General features: G+C 45.6%; 1 protein-coding gene across 1 annotated transcript in view; it reads left to right on the top strand.

Annotated features, from left to right (window-relative positions):
- Positions 1–1,763: 1,763 nt before the first annotated feature.
- LOC121514204 (tetratricopeptide repeat protein 24-like) overlaps positions 1,764–26,454 on the top strand; it is a 31,608-nt gene continuing 6,917 nt past the window's right edge. Inside the window, 5 exon segments of the mRNA XM_041794306.1 lie at positions 1,764–1,963; positions 2,139–2,259; positions 3,325–3,438; positions 4,478–4,679; positions 4,860–5,066. Coding sequence (XP_041650240.1) covers positions 1,764–1,963; positions 2,139–2,259; positions 3,325–3,438; positions 4,478–4,679; positions 4,860–5,066 — 844 coding nt within the window.

Here is a 26,454-nt window from a genome sequence, read left to right as displayed (position 1 = left end):
ACCCCTCTGCTCCGCTCAGGTTTTCCAAGCTAGATCTGAGAAACGCTTATCATCTCATCAGGATCAGGGAGGGGGATGAGTGGAAGACTGCCTTTAGGACCCCTATCGGCCACTTTGAATATCTAGTCATGCCTTTCGGTCTCACTAATGCTCCCGCCGTCTTTCAGGCCCTTATCAATGATGTGCTCAGAGACATGTTAAACCGTTTCGTGTTCTTATCTATATATTGATCGTTTCCAGGAACACCAGCAACATGTCAGGCTAGTTCTCCAGAGACTCTTGGAAAACAAGTTATATGTCAAGCCTGAGAAGTGTGAGTTTCACACCCCTTCTGTGAGTTTCCTAGGGTTTATTATCGCTCAAGGCCAGCTACAGCCAGACCCAGCCAAGATCAGGGCAGTGACAGAGTGGCCCGTCCCTAGCAACCATAAGGAGCTCCAGCGATTCCTAGGTTTTGCCAACTTCTATAGAAGGTTCATTAGGGACTATAGTAGAGTGGCTGCTCCTCTCACTAGGCTCACCTCCTCCAGCTTCCCCTATCGGTGGTCCCCTGAAGCTGCTGAGGCTTTCACCCGCCTTAAGACTCTGTTTACCTCAGCCCCTGTCCTTAAACACCCTGACTCCTCCCTCCAGTTTGTGGTTGAGGTGGATGCCTCTGCCTCTGAGACTGTCCCCACCCGAGACCCAAGACCCAGAAGCTTCCCCATGTGCCTTCTTCTCTGAGAGTTCTGGCTGAGAAATAGGAGTTGCTGGCTGTGGTGTGGTGGGCACTGGCTGAGTGGCACACCCTTCATCATTTGGAGGGACCATAAGCACCTCGCCTCTACGCCACAGTCGCCTACCTCGCACAGGTTGAACTCCCGTCAGGCCCGGTGGGCTCTATTCCTCAGCCGTTTCCACTTCACCCTCTCATACCGACCAGGTTCTCGCAACACTAACCCTGATGCCCTCACTCGTGTCGACTCGTCATCCCGAGAGGATACGGAGCCTGACCTGATTCTTCCCCTGTCCTGCGAAGTAGGAGCTGCTACATGGGACATAATTCAGACTGTTAAGGACGCCCATACTGTCCAGCGTGATCCCGGCCCCCCTGATCGCCTCTTTGTTCCAGACGCAGTTCGCTCTCCAGTGCTCCAGTGGGCTCAGTCATCCAAGCTCACATGTCACCCAGGTTTTCAGAGGACCCTCAGTTTCCTCCAGCAGAGTTTCTGGTGGCCTGGCATGACTAAAGACACCCGGGAGTTCGTGGCGGCTTGTTCCATCTGTGCCCGAGGGAAATCCTCTCATCAACCTCCTGCTGGGTTGCTGCGCCCCCTTTCTACTCCTGGTCGTCCCTGGTCCCACATCGCTGTGGATTTCATCACCGGTCTACCGCCCTCTGATGGAAACACTGTCATTCTCACTGTTGTGGATCGGTTTTCCAAGGGAGTCCACTATATTCCTCTCCCCAAGCTCCCTTCCGCCCTAGAGACTGCTCAATTCCTTGTTCTCCATGTCTTCAGGCTTCATGGCATCCCCAGCGACATTGTGTCGGACCGCGGTCCACAGTTTGTTTGTTTCGTGTTTGGAGGAGTTCTGCAACGAACTGGGAGCCACGGTCAGCCTGTCCTCCGGTTATCACCCGAGTAACGGTCAGACTGAGAGCCAGTCAAAGTTTAGAAGCTGCTCTTCGTTGTGTGGCTGCTCATCACCCCACCGCCTGGAGCTCTCACCTTCCATGGGTCGAATATGCTCACAACTCCCTCACCTGTTCGGCTACCGGCATGTCTCCATTCATGTGTTCCCTGGGTTATCAGCCCCCCTTGTTTCCCGAGCAAGAAGCCTCTGTGCAGCAACACCTTAGCAGCGGATCAGAGAGGTGTGGCGGTCAGCCAAGGCTGCGCTCTCGCGCACGGAGGAGCGCAATCGCAAATCAGCTGACGCACACCGCACTCCTGCCCCTGAATACCGTCCTGGCCAGAAGGTTTGGCTCTCCTCCAAGGACCTTCCTCTCGAAACAGAATCCAGAAAACATACCCCCGCCGTTGGACCATTGAAATCACCAAAATCATCAACCCCTCTGTGCAGCTTAAACTCCCGAGTCTATGAAGATCCACCCCACGTTCCACGTATCTCTGTATGAAACCTGTATCCACCAGTGACCTGAGCCCTCCGACCGTCGCCCCCGGATCATCGATGACCATCCACTTTACTGTCTCCAAAATCCTGGATGCGACCCCAAGGCCGGGATTCCAGTTCCTGGTCGACTGGGAGGGTATGGTCCGGAGGAACGATCCTGGATCTCCAGAAAATTGATTTTGGATGACAGCCTGTTACGAGACTTCTACAGGGAGCACCCGGACAAGCAGGACTGGCCAGGCGCCAGAGAGCGTCCGTTGAGAGTACTGTGTGTTTAGTTTGTTTAGTTTTATGTTGTGAAACTTCCGGTTTCCGGAGGCTGTGACTGGCTGCTAACTTTCTTTGTTCTTCCACCCCTTCCCCCCCCGGTGCTGTGGAGAGTTCACACCTGCAGCTTATCATGCATCAAGAGCACTATTTAAGACCTGCTGCGGCTCTCTACAGCGCCTGAGTCTCGCCTTACTTACCTCACGGTAATCGTCGTTAGCTCCAGGCTCCTTCTCTCACGAGATTCCTCCACAGTTCACCAGTGTTTTTCTATTGAGAATTTTGAGTATTCTCTAGTGCTTGTTTATTCCTGTGCTCTCCTCTAACGTGCCTCTCCATTCCCTTCCAGTGCCTCCTGCCCAGATCACCGCAGCCAGCTCCAGCACTCTCTCACCTTCTCGGACTCTTGGGAACCCCCCCCCCCTCCTGTTCCCACTTACCTGCACAATAAACCTGTTCAAAACTGCTCTCCGTCTCCGCATCCTGGGTTCAACCTTTACACTCACATAACACCCAGCCTGGTGCTGATCCATTATGACAAATAAGACTGTTTGTAACCTACAATTTACACATATTTTGTCTGCACAACGATCCACATAAGACCAAATCACTCCCTCTCCAGTCAGCCTGTGCAGTTCCATAGCATATGCTCTGGTCCAAGCATGCTAGAAATGCCAGTCTTTTCCACTGGCCTTCCAGGGTTGGCTGTTGAAAAGCTTCCCCACAGCATGATGCTGCCACCACCATGCTTCACAGTGGAGATGGTGTGTTTGTGGTGAGTTGTCTGGCTCTCTGTTGATTTTGGTCATCACCACATTAATTACAGTGACTAACACTGGTATTACTGTGTGTTCTGATTGGCTCTGCAGCATGTCAGGAGATTGGCCCATCATGAGGCTTTCATCACATCCTCCACCACTCTCTCCCAACACTTCGCAGTTGCCAGCTCTCTCCGACTGGGAGGCTGCCAGCTTCTCCCGGGCTGCTCAGTTCCGTGTTGGTGCCACCTTCATCCTTTTCCTGTTTGCAGCCTGCAGCAACCTCGCCTTATTGGTCAGTCTGTGGTGTGGGCGTGGCCGTGGCATCTCACCTGCGTCCGCTGAGCTGAGCTTGGCGCCTGATGATGACGTGGTGATGCCTCTGGGACGCCGTCTGGGAACGTGACAGTGCAGTGGTACGGAGGAGATGTGCTCTGTAAGCTGCTCTGCTTCCTGAAGCTGTTTGCCATGCACGCTGCCGCCTTCATCCTCGTGGTCATCAGCCTCGACCGCAGCACGCCATCCTGCACCCGCTCGCTCTGAGTGCGCACAGGTAACATCAGCACAGGTAAAACAAACACAGGTAACATCAGCACACTTAGAACTACAACCACAGCACCACAGAAAGGACTACAACTACACTTAGAACTACAACTACAGCACCACACATAGGAGTACAACTACACTTAGAACTACAACTACAGCACCACACATAGGACTACAGCTACACTTAGAACTACAACTACAGCACCACACATCAGACTACAACTACACTTAGATCTACAACTACAGCACCACACATAGGACTACAACTACACTTAGAACTACAACTACAGCACCACACATAGGACTACAACTACACTTAGATCTACAACTACAGCACCACACATAGGACTACAACTACACTTAGATCTACAACTACAGCACCACAGAAAGAACTACAACTACACTTAGAACTACAACTACAGCACCACACATCGGACTACAACTACACTTAGAACTACAACTACAGCACCACACATAGGACTACAACTACACTTAGAACTACAACTACAGCACCATACATCAGACTACAACTACACTTAGATCTACAACTACAGCACCACAGAAAGGACTACAACTACACTTAGATCTACAACTACAGCACCACAGAAAGGACTACAACTACACTTAGATCTACAACTACAGCACCATAAATCAGACTACAACTACACTTAGATCTACAACTACAGCACCACACATAGGACTACAACTACACTTAGAACTACAACTACAGCACCACACATCATACTGTTTGGTGATGCTGTAGTTTTGTGGATTTGTGTTTTTTGTAGGACCCGGTTCAGGCAGTCCAGAGTTTCCGGCGTGCTGCAGAGAGTTACCATGTTGCGGCCGTGTTGGATTTTGCAGCTGTTGCCCTCAAAGAAGCAGGGAGTCACATGGTCCAATCAGATTAGTTCAGCAATGACGACATCATCGGCGTCTTGACAGAGTGTCTGAGTTTGACTGAGAGCATCTCTGACCTGGGGATTCTTGGTAATCAACAGCGACTGCAGCATGATAGGGTTCAGCATGCTCCCTTTCATATACATCCTGCTGTTTAAATGTTACATGAATAGCCTACGGCACTCTTTATTTGATTGATTGATTGATTGATTGATTGATTGATTGATTGAATGATTGATCTAAATCAGTTCTCATGCTGCTTCTGTCCAGGTGAGTTGTACCTGTCAGTGGGAGTGTCTTACTGCCGTCTCAGGTGTTTCCCTGAGGCTGTTCTGACTTTCCGTCAGGCTCTCAGGCCCTCAGCTCAGCAGCCCCCTCTGCTGGCCAAAGTGATGCACAACCTTGGAGCGGCTCTAAACGCTGAGGGCCAGTACACAGCAGCCGTGACGTACCACCGCCTCGCTGCTGGGCTGTACGGTGAGTCAACCATTGATCAATACTTTAGATCAACAATCAATTACTATGATCACCACTATAGATGTGTGTGTGCAGGCTCTCTGGGTTGCCGTGGTGACCAGGCACGGTGTTTCAGTAACTTGGCGTTCTGGGCGATGAAGAGGAGGCAGCAGAGCTTCATGCATGCTCTGCAAGGGTTTAAAGACACCGGTACATCCCTGACCTAAGCTCTGCTCTTTTTTACATCTTTATTATAGATTCAGTCATGTTTATACACATAAATCACTGAGTACCATCATAACTGCAATAAAAGCATAAGTCCTACAACCCTATTGGCTAATTTATATTTTTTTTAGTTAACATTTTGCGAAAAAACTCCTGTGTCCAATGTGAACCAAAGATCTGCTTTTTCATCAGGGCTCTAGTGTTTTTGATGCCATCCAGACTCTGTCATTTTAGCTGTGGCATCAACAAGAATCTAAAATGTTGACAACCTTAGTGAATAATTTGTGCTACAGGATTTCTGGGGGGTGGACGAGGTCGATCTCTGTCAGCGATGAAGCTGATTGGACGAGACAGATTTGAATATTTAAACTAAACATCTCTTTAATGTTCCTCCCTGTCTGTCTCCTAGACGACCACCTGGCCCAGGTTCAGGTGTGTGAGGCGTTAGCAGAGTGTTACCTGAGGCAGAGGAAGAAGAGGAAGGCTGTTCAGCTCTACAAGGAGGCTCTGAGCGCACTCACTCACTACCAGGTAACAACACAGAAGTCTACCTCCACAGGTGTGTCTGTGTTTACAGTGAAGCCCCGTTCACAGCCACGATAAACAAGTTTAAACTTCAAACTGCTGTGGCGTTCCTAAACGCCTGTCAGTTCAGACGTTTAAACTGGAGAGGTGGATGATGGACTCGTGGCAGGCGTAATCTGTGCCTGTCTGTCTCTGAACTTTAGGATCCTCTAGTCACATTCGAGATCGTCTGGTAGAACACCTGACCGCGCTCTGCAGCAGGATCTATACACCCAGAGGCCACGCCCACTCAGACCACACCCTCACAACCCACCTTTGGGACATCATGCCAGGTAACAACCAATCATTGTTAATGAAATCAATCAATACTTCCCTGGATTAGTGATCAGTCTATAGGCATGTAGGTTTCACCTTCAGGTCTGTGATATGTGACTACGAGGACGCCATCTTGGAGAGGGGTAAAGCTGCTGCTATAAAGCTATGGAGGTGGAACTATATTTTAATGCTATTTGATCTTGGATAGAGCATTTTGGTATGGAAAACTGTTTTTTTATTGATGCAAGAATCCTAGATCATAAATATATAGGAACAAAAACATAAATACATGATATCTGGAGTTAAAAAGGAAAATAAAACATTTCAGTGAGTTATGAACATTTTAATCATGACTGAATGTTTTGATTCTATTAGACCTCCTGCTGTCATTAATAAAGTGATGCAGTGACCCCTCTCCAAGATGGCTACCATATAGACATGTCCCTCCAGTGAATAGAAGCAGCCCAGGTAGCATCTACCTGCAGCCATGTGCTCAAACTAAATCCTAAATCAGCCCCGCCCTCCTTACAGGAAGAGTGATGTCACACAGAGTCCAGGCCGAGTGTCCAATCAGGAACCAGATCATGAAGGGAGGGAAGGGCCAGGTGAGTCCAAACCACATCCTCTCCCACCATCCATCCTTAATCTGACGTCACATTTAGTCTACCCGATCCTTCATACAGAGGTATCTATGGAGGACTGGTCGGAATTTAGAGTTTGAATCAGGAGCAGACCGGTCCTACTGAACCGTCCCACAATGCATCACCACTCTCACTGGAGACTAAAACTGGAAAGGTTCAAGATCAAGTTAGGTTTGTTTCTCTTCCACTGTGGTACGGGTCCTTATGTGGTACAGGTCCTTATGTGGTACAGGTCCTTATGTGGTACGGGTCTTTATGTGGTACAGGTCTTTATGTGGTACAGGTCTTTATGTGGTACGGGTCCTTATGTGGTACAGGTCCTTATGTGGTACGGGTATTTATGTGGTACAGGTCCTTATGTGGTACGGGTCCTTATGTGGTACAGGTCTTTATGTGGTACAGGTCTTTCTGTGGTACAGGTCCTTATGTGGTACAGGTCCTTATGTGGTACAGGTCTTTATGTGGTACAGGTCCTTATGTGGTACAGGTCCTTATGTGGTACAGGTCTTTATGTGGTACAGGTCCTTATGTGGTACAGGTCCTTATGTGGTACAGGTCCTTATGTGGTACAGGTCTTTATGTGGTACAGGTCCTTATGTGGTACAGGTCTTTATGTGGTACAGGTCCTTATGTGGTACAGGTCCTTATGTGGTACAGGTCTTTATGTGGTACAGGTCTTTATGTGGTACAGGTCCTTATGTGGTACAGGTCCTTATGTGGTACAGGTCCTTATGTGGTACAGGTCCTTATGTGGTACAGGTCTTTATGTGGTACAGGTCCTTATGTGGTACAGGTCCTTATGTGGTACAGGTCTTTATGTGGTACAGGTCTTTATGTGGTACAGGTCCTTATGTGGTACAGGTCCTTATGTGGTACAGGTCTTTATGTGGTACAGGTCTTTATGTGGTACAGGTCCTTATGTGGTACAGGTCCTTATGTGGTACAGGTCCTTATGTGGTACAGGTCTTTATGTGGTACAGGTCTTTATGTGGTACAGGTCCCTATGTGGTACAGGTGCTTATGTGGTACAGGTCCTTATGTGGTACAGGTCTTTATGTGGTACAGGTCTTTATGTGGTTTTTAGTAGAGTCCTGGTCAGGACACATGAGTTCATTTCCCATCATTCTTCACCCTCCACAGAGCAGGTCACCATGAGGGGAGGAGCCAATGTAGCATCTGGCCTCACCAGCCCAGTACCTCACAGGTAACAGTAATAGTGAAGAGATGAGCTGAGACCACTGACAGGTCTGGAACCACAGTTTGAGACCCTTAGACTTCTCTATTTTTTTGTTGATAGTTCAGAGGGGAACGACCAGTGGCAGAACTGTGAGTACGCTGCATCTCTCTGTCATCTTTAGATGTTCTCTGATGATCCCAGGTGTTCTTCTGATGTTCTCCTAATGTTCTCTGATGTCCCCTGATGTTCTCTAAATGTTCTTCTGATGTTCTCTAAATGTTCTTCTGATGTTCTCTAAATGTTCTTCTGATTTTCTCTAAATGTCTCTGATGTCCCCTGATGTTCTCTAAATGTTCTTCTGATGTTCTCTAAATGTTCTTCTGATGTTCTCTAAATGTTCTTCTGATGTTCTCTAAATGTTCTTCTGATGTTCTCTAAATGTTCTTCTGATGTTCTCTAAATGTTCTTCTGATTTTCTCTAAATGTCTCTGATGTCCCCTGATGTTCTCTAAATGTTCTCTGATGTTCTCTAAATGTTCTTCTGATGTTCTCCAAATGTTCTCTGATGTCCCCTGATGTTCTCTAAATGTTCTTCTGATGTTCTCTAAATGTTCTTCTGATTTTCTCTAAATGTCTCTGATGTCCCCTGATGTTCTCTAAATGTTTTTCTGATGTTCTCTAAATGTTTTTCTGATGTTCTCTAAATGTTCTTCTGATGTTCTCTAAATGTTCTCTGACGTCTCCTGATGTTCTTTAAATGTTCTTCTGATGTTCTCTAAATGTTCTTCTGATGTTCTCTAAATGTTCTTCTGATGTTCTCTAAATGTTCTTCTGATGTTCTCCAAATGTTCTTCTGATGTTCTCTAAATGTTCTTCTGATGTTCTCCAAATGTTCTCTGATGTCTCCTGATGGTGGTCACACAGACCTGAATGCTGACACCTGATTGGTCGTTTTCTTTCAGTGAAGCCTCATTGGTCCAGGAGCCACAGGCTCCCAGCCCAGGTGTGATCAAAAAGGCCACGCCTCCTGTAGGCAGGTGGGGATCTGTGTTCTGTTCAGTGATGTAGAACCATTGATCGTGATTCCTGATGATCATTCGGATCATTAATTATGGTTTCCATGGAAACACTGAGCATGGGGAGGAGCTTGTCTCATCAAGCCTTCAATAAAAATCGCAGGGTTGTGAAGTTGTCTAGAGGCGTGGCCTTCCAGTGGTAACCAGGCAACAGAAACAGATTTAAATAAATATTTTTGTATGAACATATTTTGGAGCAAATTTTCTGACTGGCTCTTTTTTGAACATTTGCAAGGTTGAAGAGGTGCAACACTGTATACATACAGGTACAGCTTAAAAAATGAGAATATCATGAAAAAGTTCCATTTTTTTGTCCCTCATTTCAGAAAGGTAAACCTGTATATTATAAAGACTCATTACACACAGAGTGAAATATTTCAAGCCTTTATTTCTTGAAATGTTGATGATTATCGCTCACAGATAAGAAAACCCAAAACTCAGTGTCTCAGAAAATTAGAATATTACATAAGATCAATAAAAAACTATGAAACCACGCTCTGATTGGTGCACTAGCTACTCCAGCAGAGGGATCCTTCAAAGAGGATGGGAAACTACGGTGGCCCTGAGGGTCAGTAAAAACATCTCCCTAATTGAGATAAATAAAAATAGATAAATAGTGATAAATAGAAATAATCTGGATTATTGTTTATTATGATTTTAATAATGCACATTTTAATGTTTCAGTTCACTTTCATCTCCTACATTATAATCATCTCTTTACTTTCCCTCTGCTCCTTCAATGAGAAATTATTTTAAATTCATTGATCCGGTTTGAATCTGTTTTCATTCAGTTATAAAAACTGTCTTCAAATTGACCTCAGATTAATCAGATTACCTCTATTTTTATCAGCATATCTCGGTTCTTCACTGACATTTTGTTTGATCAATCGTTTCTGTGTTTTACTTTATCAAATGTTGGTTTTTAAAGACATTTTTGATTTTAATAATGTATTTAGCCATACTAAAAAGTCCTTGTGTTTTATTTGATTTATTTTATTTTGTATCCTGTTAAATGTTTTTTGCAGTCAACCTTTAGGGCTGCCGTAGTTTTAACTGTGTGAGATTCAGTAGACGATACTTTAACAAACCTAAAAGAGTGAAAGAAGAAGTGAATGTCCAAACAGCTGATTTAACGGTCCCTCACAGATCCTCAGACATGTCTATTAAAACTTGTTATTGGTTCTTATTATAGGAGCTGACCACCTTAGTTTTCTCAAATTAAAGAGTCAGTAACAAGTGGAACACTTTTGAGTTTTATTGTCCATCCAGACCATGGTATCTGTGTTAACAAACAATTAAAGTAATAGATTAACATAAATTGGAATAATCAAGTATCAATTGATATAAATTAACATAAAATGGTAAAGAAAATACAACAAAACAAGGTAACAATCTTACTTTCTTAAGGACGCATGGCTGGGACAGTGGATTGAAGTCAGAGACCTCTGCTCTGACTGTGCTGAGCTTTGATTCTAGCTGCAGGCACACCTGTGTGGCTGTCACACCTGCCAGCAATTATTACTATTGCCCCTTTCAGAGCTGTATCACTCTCGGCCACCAGATGCCGCCATTTTGACAGCATGGGAAATTCATAACAGCTGCCCCCACAGAATCCCAGTTTCTGTGTTTTGAACCGAATTCCAGTAATGCTGTCAAGTTGTCAGTGAGGGCAATGGGACAAGCCGAGCAACTGGCCTGGTGTAAATCCTGTCTTGGATCAAGATGTCTGCAGATCGGACTCTTCCATCTGAACTCGGATGAACCTTTACTATTTTGCCGATGGGCCACTGGGCTCTGGGCAGCTGAGGATCCATTACGAGGACTACTTTGGTTTCCTCAAGGTTGTCTGTAGCTGCCAGCCATTTGTTCCTTGGTTGTAAGGATGGAAGGTAATCCCGGATGAACTGTGACCAGAACTGATCCGCTAGGATTTGGCTTTGACGCCAGCGCCGCTGCCCCATTGACTCTGGAGCGTAAGTTACTTGAGGTAATGTGGAGTCGCGCCGCCCCATGAGCGGCATATTGGGGGTAACTGGGTCCAAGTCAGCCACATCCGAGGAGGCATATCCCAAAGGTTTGGAATTGAGCATTCCTTCAACCTCTACCAGCACTGTGGTGAGTACATCCTCAGGGAGTGGTTGGTGACCAGCAACAACTTGCAGTGCATTCTTAACAGATCTAATTTCTCTCTCCCATACACCTCCAAAATGGGGGGAGCCTGGAGGATTGAACTTCAATGTCAGTTGGTATGCACTGAGTTTTTGTTGGAGTTCTGGTGCCATTGCCTGAAAGGCTTCCTGGAGCTCTCTTTCAGCGCCACGGAAATTTGTGCCCCTGTCTGAATGAAGTGCCATGGGTTTACCTCGACGAGAGATGAACCTCCTGAGAGCAAGGAGAAAGGCATCGGAATCCAGGGAGTTGAGGAGTTCAAGATGCACAGCTCTTGTTGTCATGCATTTGAATATCACCCCCCAACGTTTCTCATTACGTCTTCCAACTTTGACCACAAGCGGGCCAAAGCAGTCCACTCCTGTGGAGTAAAATGGAGGGCTTAACAGCCTTAGACGAGCAGGTGGAAGGTTTGCCATAAAGGGCACTTTGGGCTTTCCACGCCACTGATGGCAGGAAGGGCATGATGACTGATGACGCTTAACAGCTTGTCTGCCTCGAAGAATCCAATAGTGTCTCCGGAGTTCAGAGAAGACGCGCTCAGGACCAGGATGAAGAAGACGCTCATCATAATCTTTGATGAGCAATTTGGTAATTCGATGCTCAGGATCCAACACAACAGGGTGCACAGAGATCTCAAGAGAACCTCCAACGTTCCGGAGCCTTCCTCCAACCCTTATGAGGCCTGTTGACTCATCAAGTTCAGGGGCAAGGGCTCGAAGTTTGCTGTAGAGAGGCAAAGGTTTTCCATTCAGCATGGATTTCAGCTCCGCTGGAAAACTGTCTGCTTGACATTGTTTAAGCAAGCTGATTTCAGCATCTTTGTAGGTTGATACAGAAGCATTTCCAGAGGTTTGTTTGTTGAGATTATCATATGTTGCTTGCACCAGGTCTTTCCACAAGGAGTACTGGGGGAGGTTAAGAATCTGCTGACTCTGAGTATCGGTAGTTGTCAGACTGCAAAAGGTGATACTTCTGAGTTCACTGAGGTCTGCCTTGACTGCATGCTTAGGCCTCACAGGCCAACTGTCATGTGGTTGTTTGAGGAAGGCAGGCCCATTCTTCCATCTGCTAGGCTGTGACAGGTCAATGAGAGTCTTTCCCCTGGTGATATCATCAGCAGGATTATTGGAAGAATCTACATAACGCCAGGAGAGAGGGTCTGTGAGTTCTTGAATTTCAGCCACCCTGACACCCACAAACACCTTGAAGCGGCAGGATTCAGACTGCAGCCATTCAAGAACCGTAGTGGAATCAGTCCACAAAGAAATTTGTTGAATGGTGATGCAAAGTTCTCTCTGCAGGAGCTGAGCAAGCTGTGCACCAGCTAGGGCACCACACAGTTCTAGACGTGGCATAGATAACTGTCTTTTTGGAGCCACTCTAGATCTTGCCATGACAAAGCTGGTGTGGCATTCTTCTTTGTACTTGGTGAGTAGATAAGCCACTGCTCCATATGCCCGCTCAGATGCATCACAGAAAATATGCAACTCCTGAGTGACGGCATCAGGTCTGTCTACTGGAGTATAACATCGGGGAATGGAGATTGACTGCAGTCCAGGTAACTCCTCTTCCCAGGCTTCCCAAGAAACTCGCAGATCTGCAGGTAAGTTGGGGTCATCCCATTCTCTCTGCTTTGACCACAGCTGCTGGACAAGGATCTTGGCTCTGGTGAGGAAGGGTATGAGAAACCCTAGAGGGTCGTATTGTTGAGCCAGCACCTGATAGATCCTTCTCATAGTCACAGGACTGCCCCGAAGGTTTGTGTTGATAGCTCAAGAGATCAGTGGAGCAGTTCCATTTCAAGCCCAGTGTGGATTCCACAGGTTCAATGCGGTTCTGAGAGAGCCAAAGTTCCAGGCTCTGGGACCTTGCCTCTGGAGGTAAATGAGCTACCACGGATTGGTAATTGCTTGCCCATTGGCGTACTTGGAAGCCACCAGTAGCGAGAAGTTCTCGTCTTATCAACAAGGCATTTTGCCTCTGGAACCTTCAGGCAGCTTGTCAGACAGTTGTCAACGTAGAAGTTGTTTTCCACTGTTGACTTAACCTCCTCATATCCTTTGCTGTGATCTAGGACGTGTTTCTGAACAGCAAAAATTGCACAGCAGGGACTGCTTGTGGTACCAAACGGAAGAACCTGCCATTCATAGACATCGGGTGGTGATTCTCTTTCCATGTTCCGCCAAAGGAATCTGAGCAAAGGCCGATCTTCAGGCAGCAACCGCACCTGGTGAAACATAGCCTTGATATCACCACTAACGGCTACTGGATACTGGCGCGAAGGAGAACACCAATGAGGGAAGGACTCAGAGTAGGCCCAGGGAGTAGCTGGTCATTTAAGCACATCCCCTGAAATCTGAATGAGCAGTTGAAGACCAGGCGGGCCTTGTTATTGTGATGGACAAGATGATGGGGCAGGTACCAAGATTCTGATGAGCTCTGCATGGTCTCAGGAGTAACTTTCTTTACATAGCCTGCTTTCTCCAACTTCAGTATCTCCTCATTATAGAGAGCAATTTTCTCTGGGTCTTTGAGAAGTCTCCGCTCTGTGCTCCTTAGGCTCGGCCTGGCAGCTTCCATCGGAGCCTTCAGTCTGGGAGCATCATGAATCCGAAGAAGGGGAGTGGCATAGCGTTCAATACCATCAACCAAGACTCTCTCTGTTCGGGCCTCCAATATTTCAATAGCCTGTCTATCTTGTTGAGACCGGATGACCTGTTTCTCACTGCGGAAAGGTAGCACATCCAGTTTCCATAGCTTTTCGACATGGCTAAACAAGGAATCAGAGGAGCTAGTGGAAACAGTAAACAAGCATTGGTGAGCTGGAGGGTAACGCTCAGGTAAACCCTCATGTCCTTGTAGGGTCCAGCCCAGCTGAGTGTGCACAGCAATTGGACCTCCTTGAGGGCCTCTTCGCACAGGCTCTATGGGTGAGATCAGATGAGAATTGTCTGAGCCCAGCAAGACAAGAGGCTGAACTTTCTTGAATGACTGAAGAGGGATGTCTCTCAGGAAAGAATAGCGTCGCTTGAGAGACTGCACGGGGTACGTTTGGTCGATAAGATCAATCCCCTTTGCTGTGAAGGCTTGTTGAATAGGGTATCTGTCTGTAGGTGCTGAACTGGAAGAGATCTCAAAGTCAACACATTCCCCTTCAATGTGGGTGAGATCAGAACGAACAGTTCGGAGCGAGGACCTCCTTCTCTCCTTTCAGCTGAAGCTGCCGGACTGCAGTAGGGAGAATCATGGAGCGAACTGAGCCATCATCTAGTATAGCATATGTGCTGAGTGAGACATTATTGTTCCAGAGTATCACAGGAACAACCTTGAGGAGCACACGACTAGAGGGACTGGAGTGAGAAAAGTACACTTTACTGTGAGTACGTGTCAGCTCGGCATGAGGTTCTTGTATAGCCACTGGGTGCAAAACCAGCAGATGGAGCTCACCACAGTCAGGACAAGGTTTCTTCAGCGAACAGTCAACAGTGGAATGAGAAGTGCGACCACACCTCCAGCATCTGCTGTCTTTTGTTAACCAAGATCGTAATTCCTCCTTGGTTTGAGATTTGATTTTGGGACATCTTGTGATGTAATGGTCATGGCTCCGACAGAAAAGGCAGTGGATGTTGGATCTTTTGTGAGTTTGCGTAAAGATCTTAGTTTTCTGTGATGACTGGTGATTTTGAGTTGGATGATCATCAGGATTTGAGCCATGATAGACAGCTGCTTGATTCTTGGGTTTGGCAGGTCTTGCGGATTTACTTGGCTGTTCCTGTTGATATCGCTGGACAAGTCTGTTTGAAAGCCTTTGCTGCTGTGCTTTGGATTGTAACCAACCAGCTAAGTCTCTTAGATTGTATGGATTTAATGTTGCTACTGTGAGTTTGCCTTGAAGATGTAAGAACTCGATGAAACTTTCCCTCAAGTATTTAGGGAGTTTGCTCACAAAACGGTCAACATGAGAACAACAATTCAGTTCATAACCAGCTGGACCCTCCAAAGATGTCAGCATACTAACAAGTAAGTGAACTCGCAGGGAAAAGCTTTGAAACCCTTGGGAGTCTCCAACTTTAATGTCAGGTGCTGTAAGTATGGCTGCTATCTCACTCTGAGCCAGCTGGTGGGGCTGTCCATACTGCAACTGGAGGGCCTGCATTGAAGCAGTGTAAGGATCTGGTTGGTGTCGGCAGGACTGAGCAATCATTTGAGCCTCAGGCAATTTAAGATGTTCAAGGAGAACGTGATATTTATATTTCTCACTCAGCTGCACATAAGGGTTCAGGAGGTTATCCAGGGCTAGTTTCAAGTTGGCAAAGTCTTTTTCATTATCTTTAGTGAAGTCTGGTATAGTAGGCTTTGGGACACCATAGAGCGGTGGTTCATATGTGGCTATGCTGGGGGGGAGTTGAGCCATCCCTGATGAAGGTGGTAGCGGTACCTGGGCTGTATGCTGTGATGGAAATGGCTGTGTTTGAATGCCGGCATAGGGAATCAACTGTGGATGAGTAGAGTGGATAAAGGCAGCACGTGGGTTTACTGGAGCTGGGTGGTAATGCACAGGATAGCTGGTGTCAGGCATAGCATCACCTGCAGGGGGAGCAGTGAAGGATTGTTGATGGGAGAATAGAAGAGGCTGTGAACAAACAGGACCAGACATGGATGGAGCAGGTTGTGAATGTACCACATGGACTGGAGAGCGTATTACTTGATACTGTGTTGGCAGACGTGGGGGTAGATGCAGACGAGAGGGTGCATGTGTGGCAGAAACAGAAGATGAACCAGTTGGTTCAGTGTAGGTGGTCTATTCAGGCCTTGGCCAGTAGGAGGAGGCTTATCAGGGGGTATAGAAGGGAGTGAAGCTGCAGGCATCTTGACCGTACTGAAAGGTAAGTTGTAGAGCTTATAAGCAGTGAAGTTCTCTTCTGCTGAAGTAAGATGCTCATCAAGGGGTGTAAGTTCTTGATTTCTCTTCATTCTCAGTTTTGGCCTAACCACTGGTTCTGTTACATAACTTAGGTTTAAATGAGGAGTGGATGTTCCCACTAGATGTACATCAGCCTTTATTTGGTCACAATCAACTTCCTTATCAACACCTTTCTGCACATTCATTTCAGGAAAGGAGAGAGATTGACCAGAATCGTTATCATTAGCACCCCCTGGTGGTTCAAACCCACCTTCAGCTCCCTTCACTTCATCATGGAGTTGCTGTGATTCATTAACTGAATTGTTCTGTACAAAGGCAGCAGACTGGACAATATCAGCATCAGGTGAATGAGGAACTACAGGGTAATTGTTCACATCAAGACTGCTGGGTAATGGAAGATCAAGGGAAGGTGCTCCCTCCTGTTTATCAAACTGTGGATCATCTTGATTCTGGGGTTGATTTGTGCTCTGCCCCATGAGCAATACACTGATGTGTTCCAACAGTTCTTGTCGTTTCTTACCTTGTTTCTCAAACTCCTCCATTTTGCTTTTGAGGAATTCCAATTCATTTATTTCCTCCTTTTCTGTTTCCTTTAAGGTTTCCACCATATTTGACAAAGATTCCTTCTCCTTGTGTAGTGTAGTGATGGCTTTTCCTGTTTTATTGGATTGAATTTCCTCTTCAAACCCATAACGCTTTGGTTTATGCCTTCTTCTTCTAGGAAAGGTCCTCTGAAGTGCAAAATCAGTTTCATTGTCAGCATGCTGCTTGTTCCTCACATCCTCTTGAGTGTCCATTGTCTGAACTTAAGTGATCAGCATCCGGCTCGAAGGACCATATTAAAACTTGTTATTGGTTCTTATTATAGGAGCTGACCACCTTAGTTTTCTCAAATTAAAGAGTCAGTAACAAGTGGAACACTTTTGAGTTTTATTGTCCATCCAGACCATGGTATCTGTGTTAACAAACAATTAAAGTAATAGATTAACATAAATTGGAATAATCAAGTATCAATTGATATAAATTAACATAAAATGGTAAAGAAAATACAACAAAACAAGGTAACAATCTTACTTTCTTAAGGACGCATGGCTGGGACAGTGGATTGAAGTCAGAGACCTCTGCTCTGACTGTGCTGAGCTTTGATTCTAGCTGCAGGCACACCTGTGTGGCTGTCACACCTGCCAGCAATTATTACTATTGCCCCTTTCAGAGCTGTATCACTCTCGGCCACCAGATGCCGCCATTTTGACAGCATGGGAAATTCATAACAATGTCCTTCAATCATGTTTCTGGTTACTGAGTGGCATGTTCCTCCTCCAGCAGAGGGCGCTGTTAGCTTCAATATAAGGCTGTTAAACTCAGTAGAAGAGTCCAGATTACAGACACGACATGAGACATCTGTTCAAGTTAGAAAAATGTTCATGAACCTTCTCCATGATCAGACAAATAACAGTGGAGCAGAGTAAACATGGAGGCAGTTAAACAGGGCCCCTAAAAACCCAGAGACTGGACCCTGATAAACCCAGAGACTGGACCCTGATAAACCCAGAGACTGGACCCTGATAAACCCAGAGACTGGACCCTGATAAACCCAGAGACTGGACCCTGATAAACCCAGAGACTGGACCCTGATAAACCCAGAGACTGGACCCTGATAAACCCAGAGACTGGACCCTGATAAACCCAGAGACTGGACCCTGATAAACCCAGAGACTGGACCCTGATAGACCCAGAGACTGGACCCTGATAAACCCAGAGACTGGACCCTGATAAACCCAGAGACTGGACCCTGATAAACCCAGAGACTGGACCCTGATAAACCCAGAGACTGGACACATGATTCCCAGAGACTGGACCCTGATAAACCCAGAGACTGGACCCTGATAAACCCAGAGACTGGACCCTGATAAACCCAGAGACTGGACCCTGATAAACCCAGAGACTGGACCCTGATAAACCCAGGCTTTGACTTGACTGTGTTTAAAACATAAAATCATTGAGTTTTAATTTCTGTTCAGTTTTTGTTTTCTTTTGTTTTTCAGTCCCATAACTTTGTTTTAATTCCAGTGACATTACTGCAGCACACATGTTCTTCCAGCCCAGGTCGTCCTGATTAAAGGATGTTTAGAGCCTGACTGTGAACCACAGGGTCGATGTTTGACAAGCTTTAAAGAGAAAACGTCCAGGAGAGACTTAATAGTTAGGAATAGCTGATTTTATGGTCATTTGAATGTCTTTAAAGTCAGATTCTTCAAAGATGTTGTTTTAACAGGATCCATCAGGTGTAACACCTGCTTGGCTCCTCCTCCAACATGGCGTCAGGTGAGTCTCCTCCAGGTGAGAAGGTGGAGAAGGTGAAGAAGAGGAGGAGGAAAGAGGAGAGGAGGAAGGAGGTTCAGGAGGAGGACATCGAGAAGCTGACATCAGCAGGTCACAGAGCTCTGCAGCTATAGCCAGCCAAAAATGGAGGTATATTGGATTTGGGGCGGAGCTAGTGGACTTCCTTTTGGGATTTTGGCATGGGTCAAAATGACTTTTTTGTAGCTCTGATGATGATCCATAAGCACAGCGACAATCATAGGCCTAGGATGAACGATTGATTTTTGGTGAATTTTTTTGTGACAACCCATAAAACAGTCATGAAAAATTAAGGGTGTAAATCTTCACCTGGCAGAAGGGGGCGCTGTGAGAAAGTGATGTAATTGATGCATGGTTGTATTCAGGACCAGTGTGTGATTATCCATGTGACGTTTGGTGATGATTGACATAAGCACTAAAAGGTTATAAGGCCTTGTCGTGTAACTTTGACTGTAAAATCACATCAAAAATAAGGCAAAATCGGGCCCCTATTACGGCCCTGCCTACTGGTGAAAACTCCTGCAGAGCTCAACTTTAGATCTCCAGGTAGTCTAGTTTATGCAAAAAAATTCTGGAGTCCATCAGATGAAAGGCCTAGGACGAGTTTGTTCAAATGCGAAATGTGCGGTTTTCCAAAAACGCCAAAATTTGACAAAAAATGGTTTGTAGTGCGTTTCCTGTACATTTTAGAGGATGGCCATAATGTAATTTTTTGTTTGTCTCATCAGGATACATATGCGTACCAATTTTGGTGTGTGTAGGTGTTACCCACGGCCCTAACTCACTTTTGCCCCGCCCAGTTGCCAGTGCTGGATGGATTTGCACGGTTCCACCAAAAGGTTGTTATAGTTCGCAGGGGAATGTTTTGGGTGAAGTCTGGTGAGTTTCTGAGCATGTTAAGGCCCCCAAATTAGCGATTTCCCAGTCAGGAAAAGAATAATAATAGGGTCCTCGCACCGAGGTCGGTGCTCGGGGGGGGGGGTGGTTTTTTATCTGTCCTTGGTTTGTCAAACATTAGCCAAGTGGACGTATTGGTCCTTAATGACGTTAAAGGGTGGTAAACTAAAGTGATGTCTGAGGGTTCAAATAGATGCAGATCTTCCAGTAAAGGTCCAGGGAGGACGTCCGGTCTAAGCCCCTCAAAGATGCCACACAACGCCACACAACAGAATCAGATAATCCCGTTCCCTCCTCCCCCCTGCTCTGTGCTGAAATCAGCCGTTCTCAGATTTTCCCCTCATGATGTCGTGTGGGGAGTTAGCTCCGCCCCCAGGTTCGATCGGCCCTCCCTGATCTCCTGATCCTCCCCTCAGCTGATAGGAGGTTCAGGAGACCCACATCCATTTCCGGAGAGGGGCGTGGTCAGGGGCGGAGTCAGAGCCACAGACACAGAAACAGCTGGTTCTGAGCAGGGCTGAAACAGAGGGGTTTTTAGACATGCAGAAATCCAATACTGGAGGTTTTTCAGCAACAAACTTCACAGGCATGTTTTAGGGACTCTGACAGCGATATAAACTTGTCTTAAAAGGGTCAAATATGTGACCTTTAAATGTTAATGTAGATCATTTTATTACCCAAAGAGGAAACATCTGTCAAGGTTCAAGATCTGGTCATGCACACACAGCTTCATCGGTCCAAAGGCAGAACGATTGAGCACTCTTTTCCAAGGCTAGACAAACACACACAGTTCCACCCAAGATTCCTACAGACGTGTTTGCAGCAACACTGCCCTTAAATCAGGGGTGTCAAACTCAAGGCCCGGGGGCCAGACCCGGCCCGTGGTGCAGTTATGCCCATCAGATCATATGATGTTTTTACATATGTGTGATGATTTCTAACATCCTTGTCGACTCATAAAAATTAGAAAAAGTAAACGGTAAAAATCATTTGAAAACAGAGAGAACACAAATTTCTACCACCTTTTTTTTTTTATCAAGTTTGCATCTCACAGTTATGACTCAGTGTTATGGTTTGACTGTTTATTTCATATTTAACCTTTACATCCTATAACCTTTACTTTTTATCTCATCTTTTTACCTTTTAGATTCATCATTTTAAATTTAAACCCTATTTTACCTTTTAAAGTCATGATTTTGACTTTTGTCTGATTTTTGCCTGTTAAAAATCATGGTTTCAGTAATCTATCTCATATTTTGCCTTTTAAAAACTTTTTTTTTTTAATCTACCTAAAATCTGAGATAAAAGGTCAAACTTATAAGTTTTAAAGGTAAAAACATGACATTCAGAGTTTTTAACTCAACATGTTCAACTTTTAATCCCACAATCATTTAGGTTGGCATTTAATGGTTAATGTTGACCCTGTAGGCCCTCAGGTTAGACCCAGACTCAGACTCAGGCCCCTGCTGTGATTGAGTTTGACACCCCTGCCCTTAAATGAAGACGGCTTAATAAAAGACTGAGAATGAAAGCAGCTGTCACACCCCAGTCTTGCTTCTTTAAGCCATAATTCCTACATAGGGAGAACCACTCTGAGCTTACACTTGGACATAAACGGACCTCAGACCTGCATTTATACCTCCAGACAACATTCACCTCCGTCCAGCAACACAAACACGAAGCTTTGACACGGATCCATAAAGTAAAGTGTGAGCAGACCGTGTGCAGTGGGTGTGTCGCCCCTTAGCGATAAGATCTGTCTCCAACATCCCTGTCATGACCCAGGTTTTGGTTTATTATGTTTCTGAGTTTTCCGTGGTTTTCCTTTGTGAATTCTGTGATTTCTAGATTGACTTTGTATTAGGTTTAGTTCTTAGATGTTATCTGTTTCCTTTGTTCAGCTTTTAGTCTTTAGTTCAGTTCATTTCGTGTTTTATATAGTCTTTGTGTTTCTGTGTATTTTGGGCTTTTGTTATTTTCCATGTGTCTAGTTTTTATTGTATTAAGTAATTCCCTGTGTTCCATGTTTAGTTTACAGCCCTTGTGTTTCATGTTTAGTTAATTCCCCGTTTCATGTTAAGTTTCTCTGTGCTTCTAGTTTTGTTGTTTGATGTTTTAGTTTTCCTCACTGTGTTTGAGTTTCCCTCCACTTTGATTATCCTTCACCAGTTTCACCTGTGTCTGATTGTCCACACCTGTCTGCCATTGTTAATCACTCCCTGTGTATATAGCTCTGTGTCTCCCTGTGTCTGTGTGGGTTCATAGTTGATGTCTTTGCTCATGCTACTCCTCGTGATCTCTCCTTGTGCTTATTTTAGATTTTGTTTAGTTGATTTTAATTCCTGTTTTTTTGTTTCAAGTAAATTATTTTGTTTAATTAAATCAGTTCTTTATTTCTCTGCATTTTGGGTCCTCCCTTTTGAGTTTTCCTTCAAGTCTGACAATCCCGGTTGAAAACCCCTGCTTCTGTCACTGTGGCACGTCTTATTGCTAATTATATGTCAGTGTGGACACCCGTGTGATCTATGGCCCTTCTCCATCCATCCATCCCTTCTCATTGATTTTATTTACACTTGACTGTCTATGATCTCCAGGTTACTAAGGAATCATGAAACACGTTAAACTGTCCGTTGTGCCGATAGGTGGTATACACTTTACCTGAGGGTTTCCCTGGTGTTGAGAGTGACAGGGAGTCCTCCTAGTAGTTCCTCCTGGTGGTTCCCCGATGTTAAGAGCTCCATCGGAGGTGCACCTGGGATATGGACAGGTGTAACTTTGGGACACATCATCAGTGGTGTACCTCTGAGTCATGGGGTGTTGACTCAGGATTACAGACTGGCAAGGGTTTCTGGTCCGTTGACATCTACTGACATTACAACTGCTTCATCGGAGGGGAGGAGGGACATTTGGACAGACAGAGGGAGAGGCTGGGATGAAGCAGGAGCTACTGATACAGGTCAGACTAGACCTCAACAGGCCTAAACAGGGAGCAGGTGGCCTAGTGGTTAAAGGCGCTCCCCATGTCCGCAGGCGGCCCGGGTTCAAATCCACCCTGAGGTCCTCCACCGCATGTTTCTCCCCCTGTTTCCGACTCTACCTGCCGTCCTCCTCTATCTTACAAAGGCATAAAAATAAATCAATAAACACATATCTGTGCCATGGAGAAGATCCTGTCGTTTTTGGTTGAGCATTGATTTTGAGGTTAAAAGTGAGAGGAAACGTGCCTCATCTCTTTATTTTGGTGACTAATGTTCCTAAAATCAAAGCGGGACAAAAGTATACACTTGGAGAGGTTTCTGTTTGTCCCCCATAAAGCCATGCAACTCCAACTATTAAAATACTGACCCAAGTTAAGGAGGAATATCCAACTCTTTTATCCATAAAGCCTAATTCTTTTAGGACAGTCTTTGGTACCTTTAACCGCTAAATTAGGCCACAACTATGCACAAAAATACCAGCTGGAAATAGAATTGTTTGTTGTTTAAGTTTGTAAAAGCTCATGCTGGCAAAAAAGCATTTTCAACCTCCCTGATCCCTAATGTTTCTGCATATTTTTCAGAATGAAATGCTTCAGATCATTGAACTAATCTTAATATTTGCCAAAGATAACCTGAGTAAAAACAAAATACAGATTTTTACTGAGGATTGTATTTATTAGGGGAAAACACCATCCAAACCTACCAGGCCCTCTAGTGAAATCATGAATTAACTGTGATTAATCACATTTTTTGGAAAGCTGAGTACAGTCTCAGACCACACATCCAGGCCTGATTCATTTGATCAAAGATCCTGTGTTTGATCCTGAGGGAGAATTTTGCAAGACCGAGACCAAGGGAAGGTGAAAAGGCTCTTGGAAACCCTGAAAAGACAACCTGGAAGTCTGTGACTAATTCTTATTCCCTACTGATGAGTTTGAAAGTCCAACATCCAAATGAAACACTGAAAGCTTTGGAGAAACTGAAGCAAGAGTCTGATCCTGTGGCTGAAGGTGATAGAAGACTGACTGGCAGTCCAAAGGTTCCTGGTTCTGACCTTATCCAGGTGGGGCTGGTTGATTTTGAAGTCCAATGTCCAAAGGAAGTAACGAAAACCTCAGACGTTCATCTGTAACTCTTTCCGTAGCCTAGAGGGATCCAGGACTACCAGGGAGACTGCAGGGTCCAGGTTCAGATCTTAACAACACGTTGTCAGTCTTAAAGATTTGAGTCCAAAGAGAAAAAGGAGAACCTTTCGGAACTTCAGGAGATGTTTGTCTCTGTGGCAAAGAAGAAGAGCGGTCTGTCTGGCAGTCTGAAGGTGGCAGGTTCAAATCTTCAGACGACTTTGTCAATTTTCAAGCTTTGACTCCAAATAAACAAGAGGAGAACTTTGGAAGGTTGCAAGTGTCTGCTTTGGTAGTCTAGAGAGATAAAGGATTGCTTGGGAGTCTGAAGGTTGCAGGTTCAAGTCCTACTTAGGCTTGGTCAGTTTTTAAGAGCTGAGTCTGAAGAAAGAAGGGAAAGGCTTGAGGAGATGATAGCAGGTGTCTGTCTATGTGGGCTAGGGAGGTAGAGGTCTGTCTGGGAGTCTGAAGGTTGCAGGTTCAAGTCTTACCAGGGCTGGGTGACAACTTGAGTTCAAAGTGAGAAGGTAAACCTCTGGAAGTCTGAGAGGAGAGGTTGTGAATTTTAAAGTCCAACATCCCAATGATGATGATAAATGTGCCAGGAGAAGATCACCCAGTGTGAAAGGTACCGGTGGTGCAGTGGGTTCAGCACACTCTCAAGCACCCGAGGGGGCATGAGCACCTGTGGCGGGAGAGGCTGGGGTTTGAAACCCAGTGCCACCAGTACCTGGATCAAGCAGTGCCCTGTGGAAAGGGGCCAGGGGGGCCTATCTTCCCCCTGGTGTCTCGTGACATGTATCAGCAGGGGTTATGCCTCACAAAGGTGAGAAGAAGTTGCTAATTTTATTTTCCATGCACTGTAATTGTCTTCAATATTGGACCGGCCGCCGGCTCTAGCAGCTACAGCCGGCCGCCGGCAGCGGCTACAGCTATAGCACAAAGATCCTCCAAAGAAGATGGGAAGAATGATTAATGACCCACTTTTGGGCCCAGACCCACCACTTGAGAGCCACTAATCGTCAGGGCTGTGTGCCCTGTTTGTCCCTTTAACACACCTACAGTGAGGGGGCTGAAGCCCCGCCCCCAGAGCGTGCTGCTCTGCAGGTTTCTCTTCAGTGTTTCAGGAGGCTCTGCAGCGACACACTGATCCTTCTCTGGGTTCTCTGACGTTCTTTAAGGAGGAACATGAGGAACATCTGAGCTGCTTATCGGGTAAAAATATCAACTCTTTCACAGTCAGAGCCTCTCAGACATTATTATTATTATTATTATTGTTGTTGTTATTATTATTATTATTATTATTATTATTATTATTGTTGTTGTTGTTATTATTATTAATACTATTATTGTCATTATTAATGTTATTATCATTATTGTTATTATTAGAATGACATCATCTTTAACGGCAAGAAAGGAATGATACATAGGTTATAAAGAATGACATAATTGTTAAATGCAATGATTGAATGTTTAATTGGCTATGAAGTATGGCATCATATTGAATTGCAAGAATGGAATGTTGTGATAGTTTTGAAGGATGACATATGGAATGTTATACAGTTATACAGTTTCACCCACAACACTGCCCCCAGTGATTACTGGTGGTATTGCAATGTTCGGTGCACATCCTTCAGCCTCAAGGGAACACGCAGAAATACAGACGGAAACAGTTCAAAGGTTCTGTTGGAGGTTTTCAATGTGAAACCAAGAATAAACACAGCCAAAAATAGCCAGCAGAAACCTGACCTCTGTGAGAGATGATCAATAGGACTGAGACAGACTGAAGACAGACACACTGGTGAACATGCAGTCTGCTTCACGACTGTAGTGTTATTTCAAATGCTTTTATTTTGAAGGAAACATCCAAGCTCAGCAGGAAATCTGACAAAAACAAAGAATGAACAAATGGTAATAAAAGCCCATCCCTATGCACAGACTGGTCTCTGCTCCCAGCCTGGTGCTGATCCATTATGACAAATAAGACTGTTTGTAACCTACAATTTACACATATTTTGTCTGCACAACGATCCACATAAGACCAAATCACTCCCTCTCAAGTCAGCCTGTGCAGTTCCATAGCATATGCTCTGGTCCAAGCATGCTAGAAATGCCAGTCTTTTCCACTGGCCTTCCAGGGTTGGCTGTTGAAAAGCTTCCCCACAGCATGATGCTGCCACCACCATGCTTCACAGTGGAGATGGTGTGTTTGTGGTGAGTTGTCTGGCTCTCTGTTGATTTTGGTCATCACCACATTAATTACAGTGACTAACACTGGTATTACTGTGTGTTCTGATTGGCTCTGCAGCATGTCAGGAGATTGGCCCATCATGAGGCTTTCATCACATCCTCCACCACTCTCTCCCAACACTTCCCAGTTCCCAGCTCTCTCAGACTGGGAGGCTCCCAGCTTCACCCGGGCTGCTCAGTTCCGTGTTGGTGCCACCTTCATCCTTTTCCTGTTTGCAGCCTGCAGCAACCTCGCCTTATTGGTCAGTCTGTGGTGTGGGCGTGGCCGTCGTCTGGCATCTCACCTGCGTCCGCTGATGCTGAGCTTGGCGTCAGCCGACCTGATGATGACGTTCGTGGTGATGCCTCTGGACGCCGTCTGGAACGTGACAGTGCAGTGGTACGGAGGAGATGTGCTCTGTAAGCTGCTCTGCTTCCTGAAGCTGTTTGCCATGCACGCTGCCGCCTTCATCCTCGTGGTCATCAGCCTCGACCGGCAGCACGCCATCCTGCACCCGCTCGATGCTCTGAGTGCGCACCACAGGAACCGCCGGATGCTGCTGATGGCCTGGAGCCTCAGCGTTCTACTCGCATCACCACAGGTAACATCAGCACAGGTAAAACAAACACAGGTAACATCAGCACACTTAGAACTACAACCACAGCACCACAGAAAGGACTACAACTACACTTAGAACTACAGCTACAGCACCACACATAGGAGTACAACTACACTTAGAACTACAACTACAGCACCACACATAG

The sequence above is a fragment of the Cheilinus undulatus genome, linkage group 8 (genome assembly GCF_018320785.1).
Source record: "Cheilinus undulatus linkage group 8, ASM1832078v1, whole genome shotgun sequence".
Lineage (NCBI taxonomy): Eukaryota > Metazoa > Chordata > Actinopteri > Labriformes > Labridae > Cheilinus > Cheilinus undulatus.
This window is presented reverse-complemented; position numbering and strand designations above follow the sequence as displayed.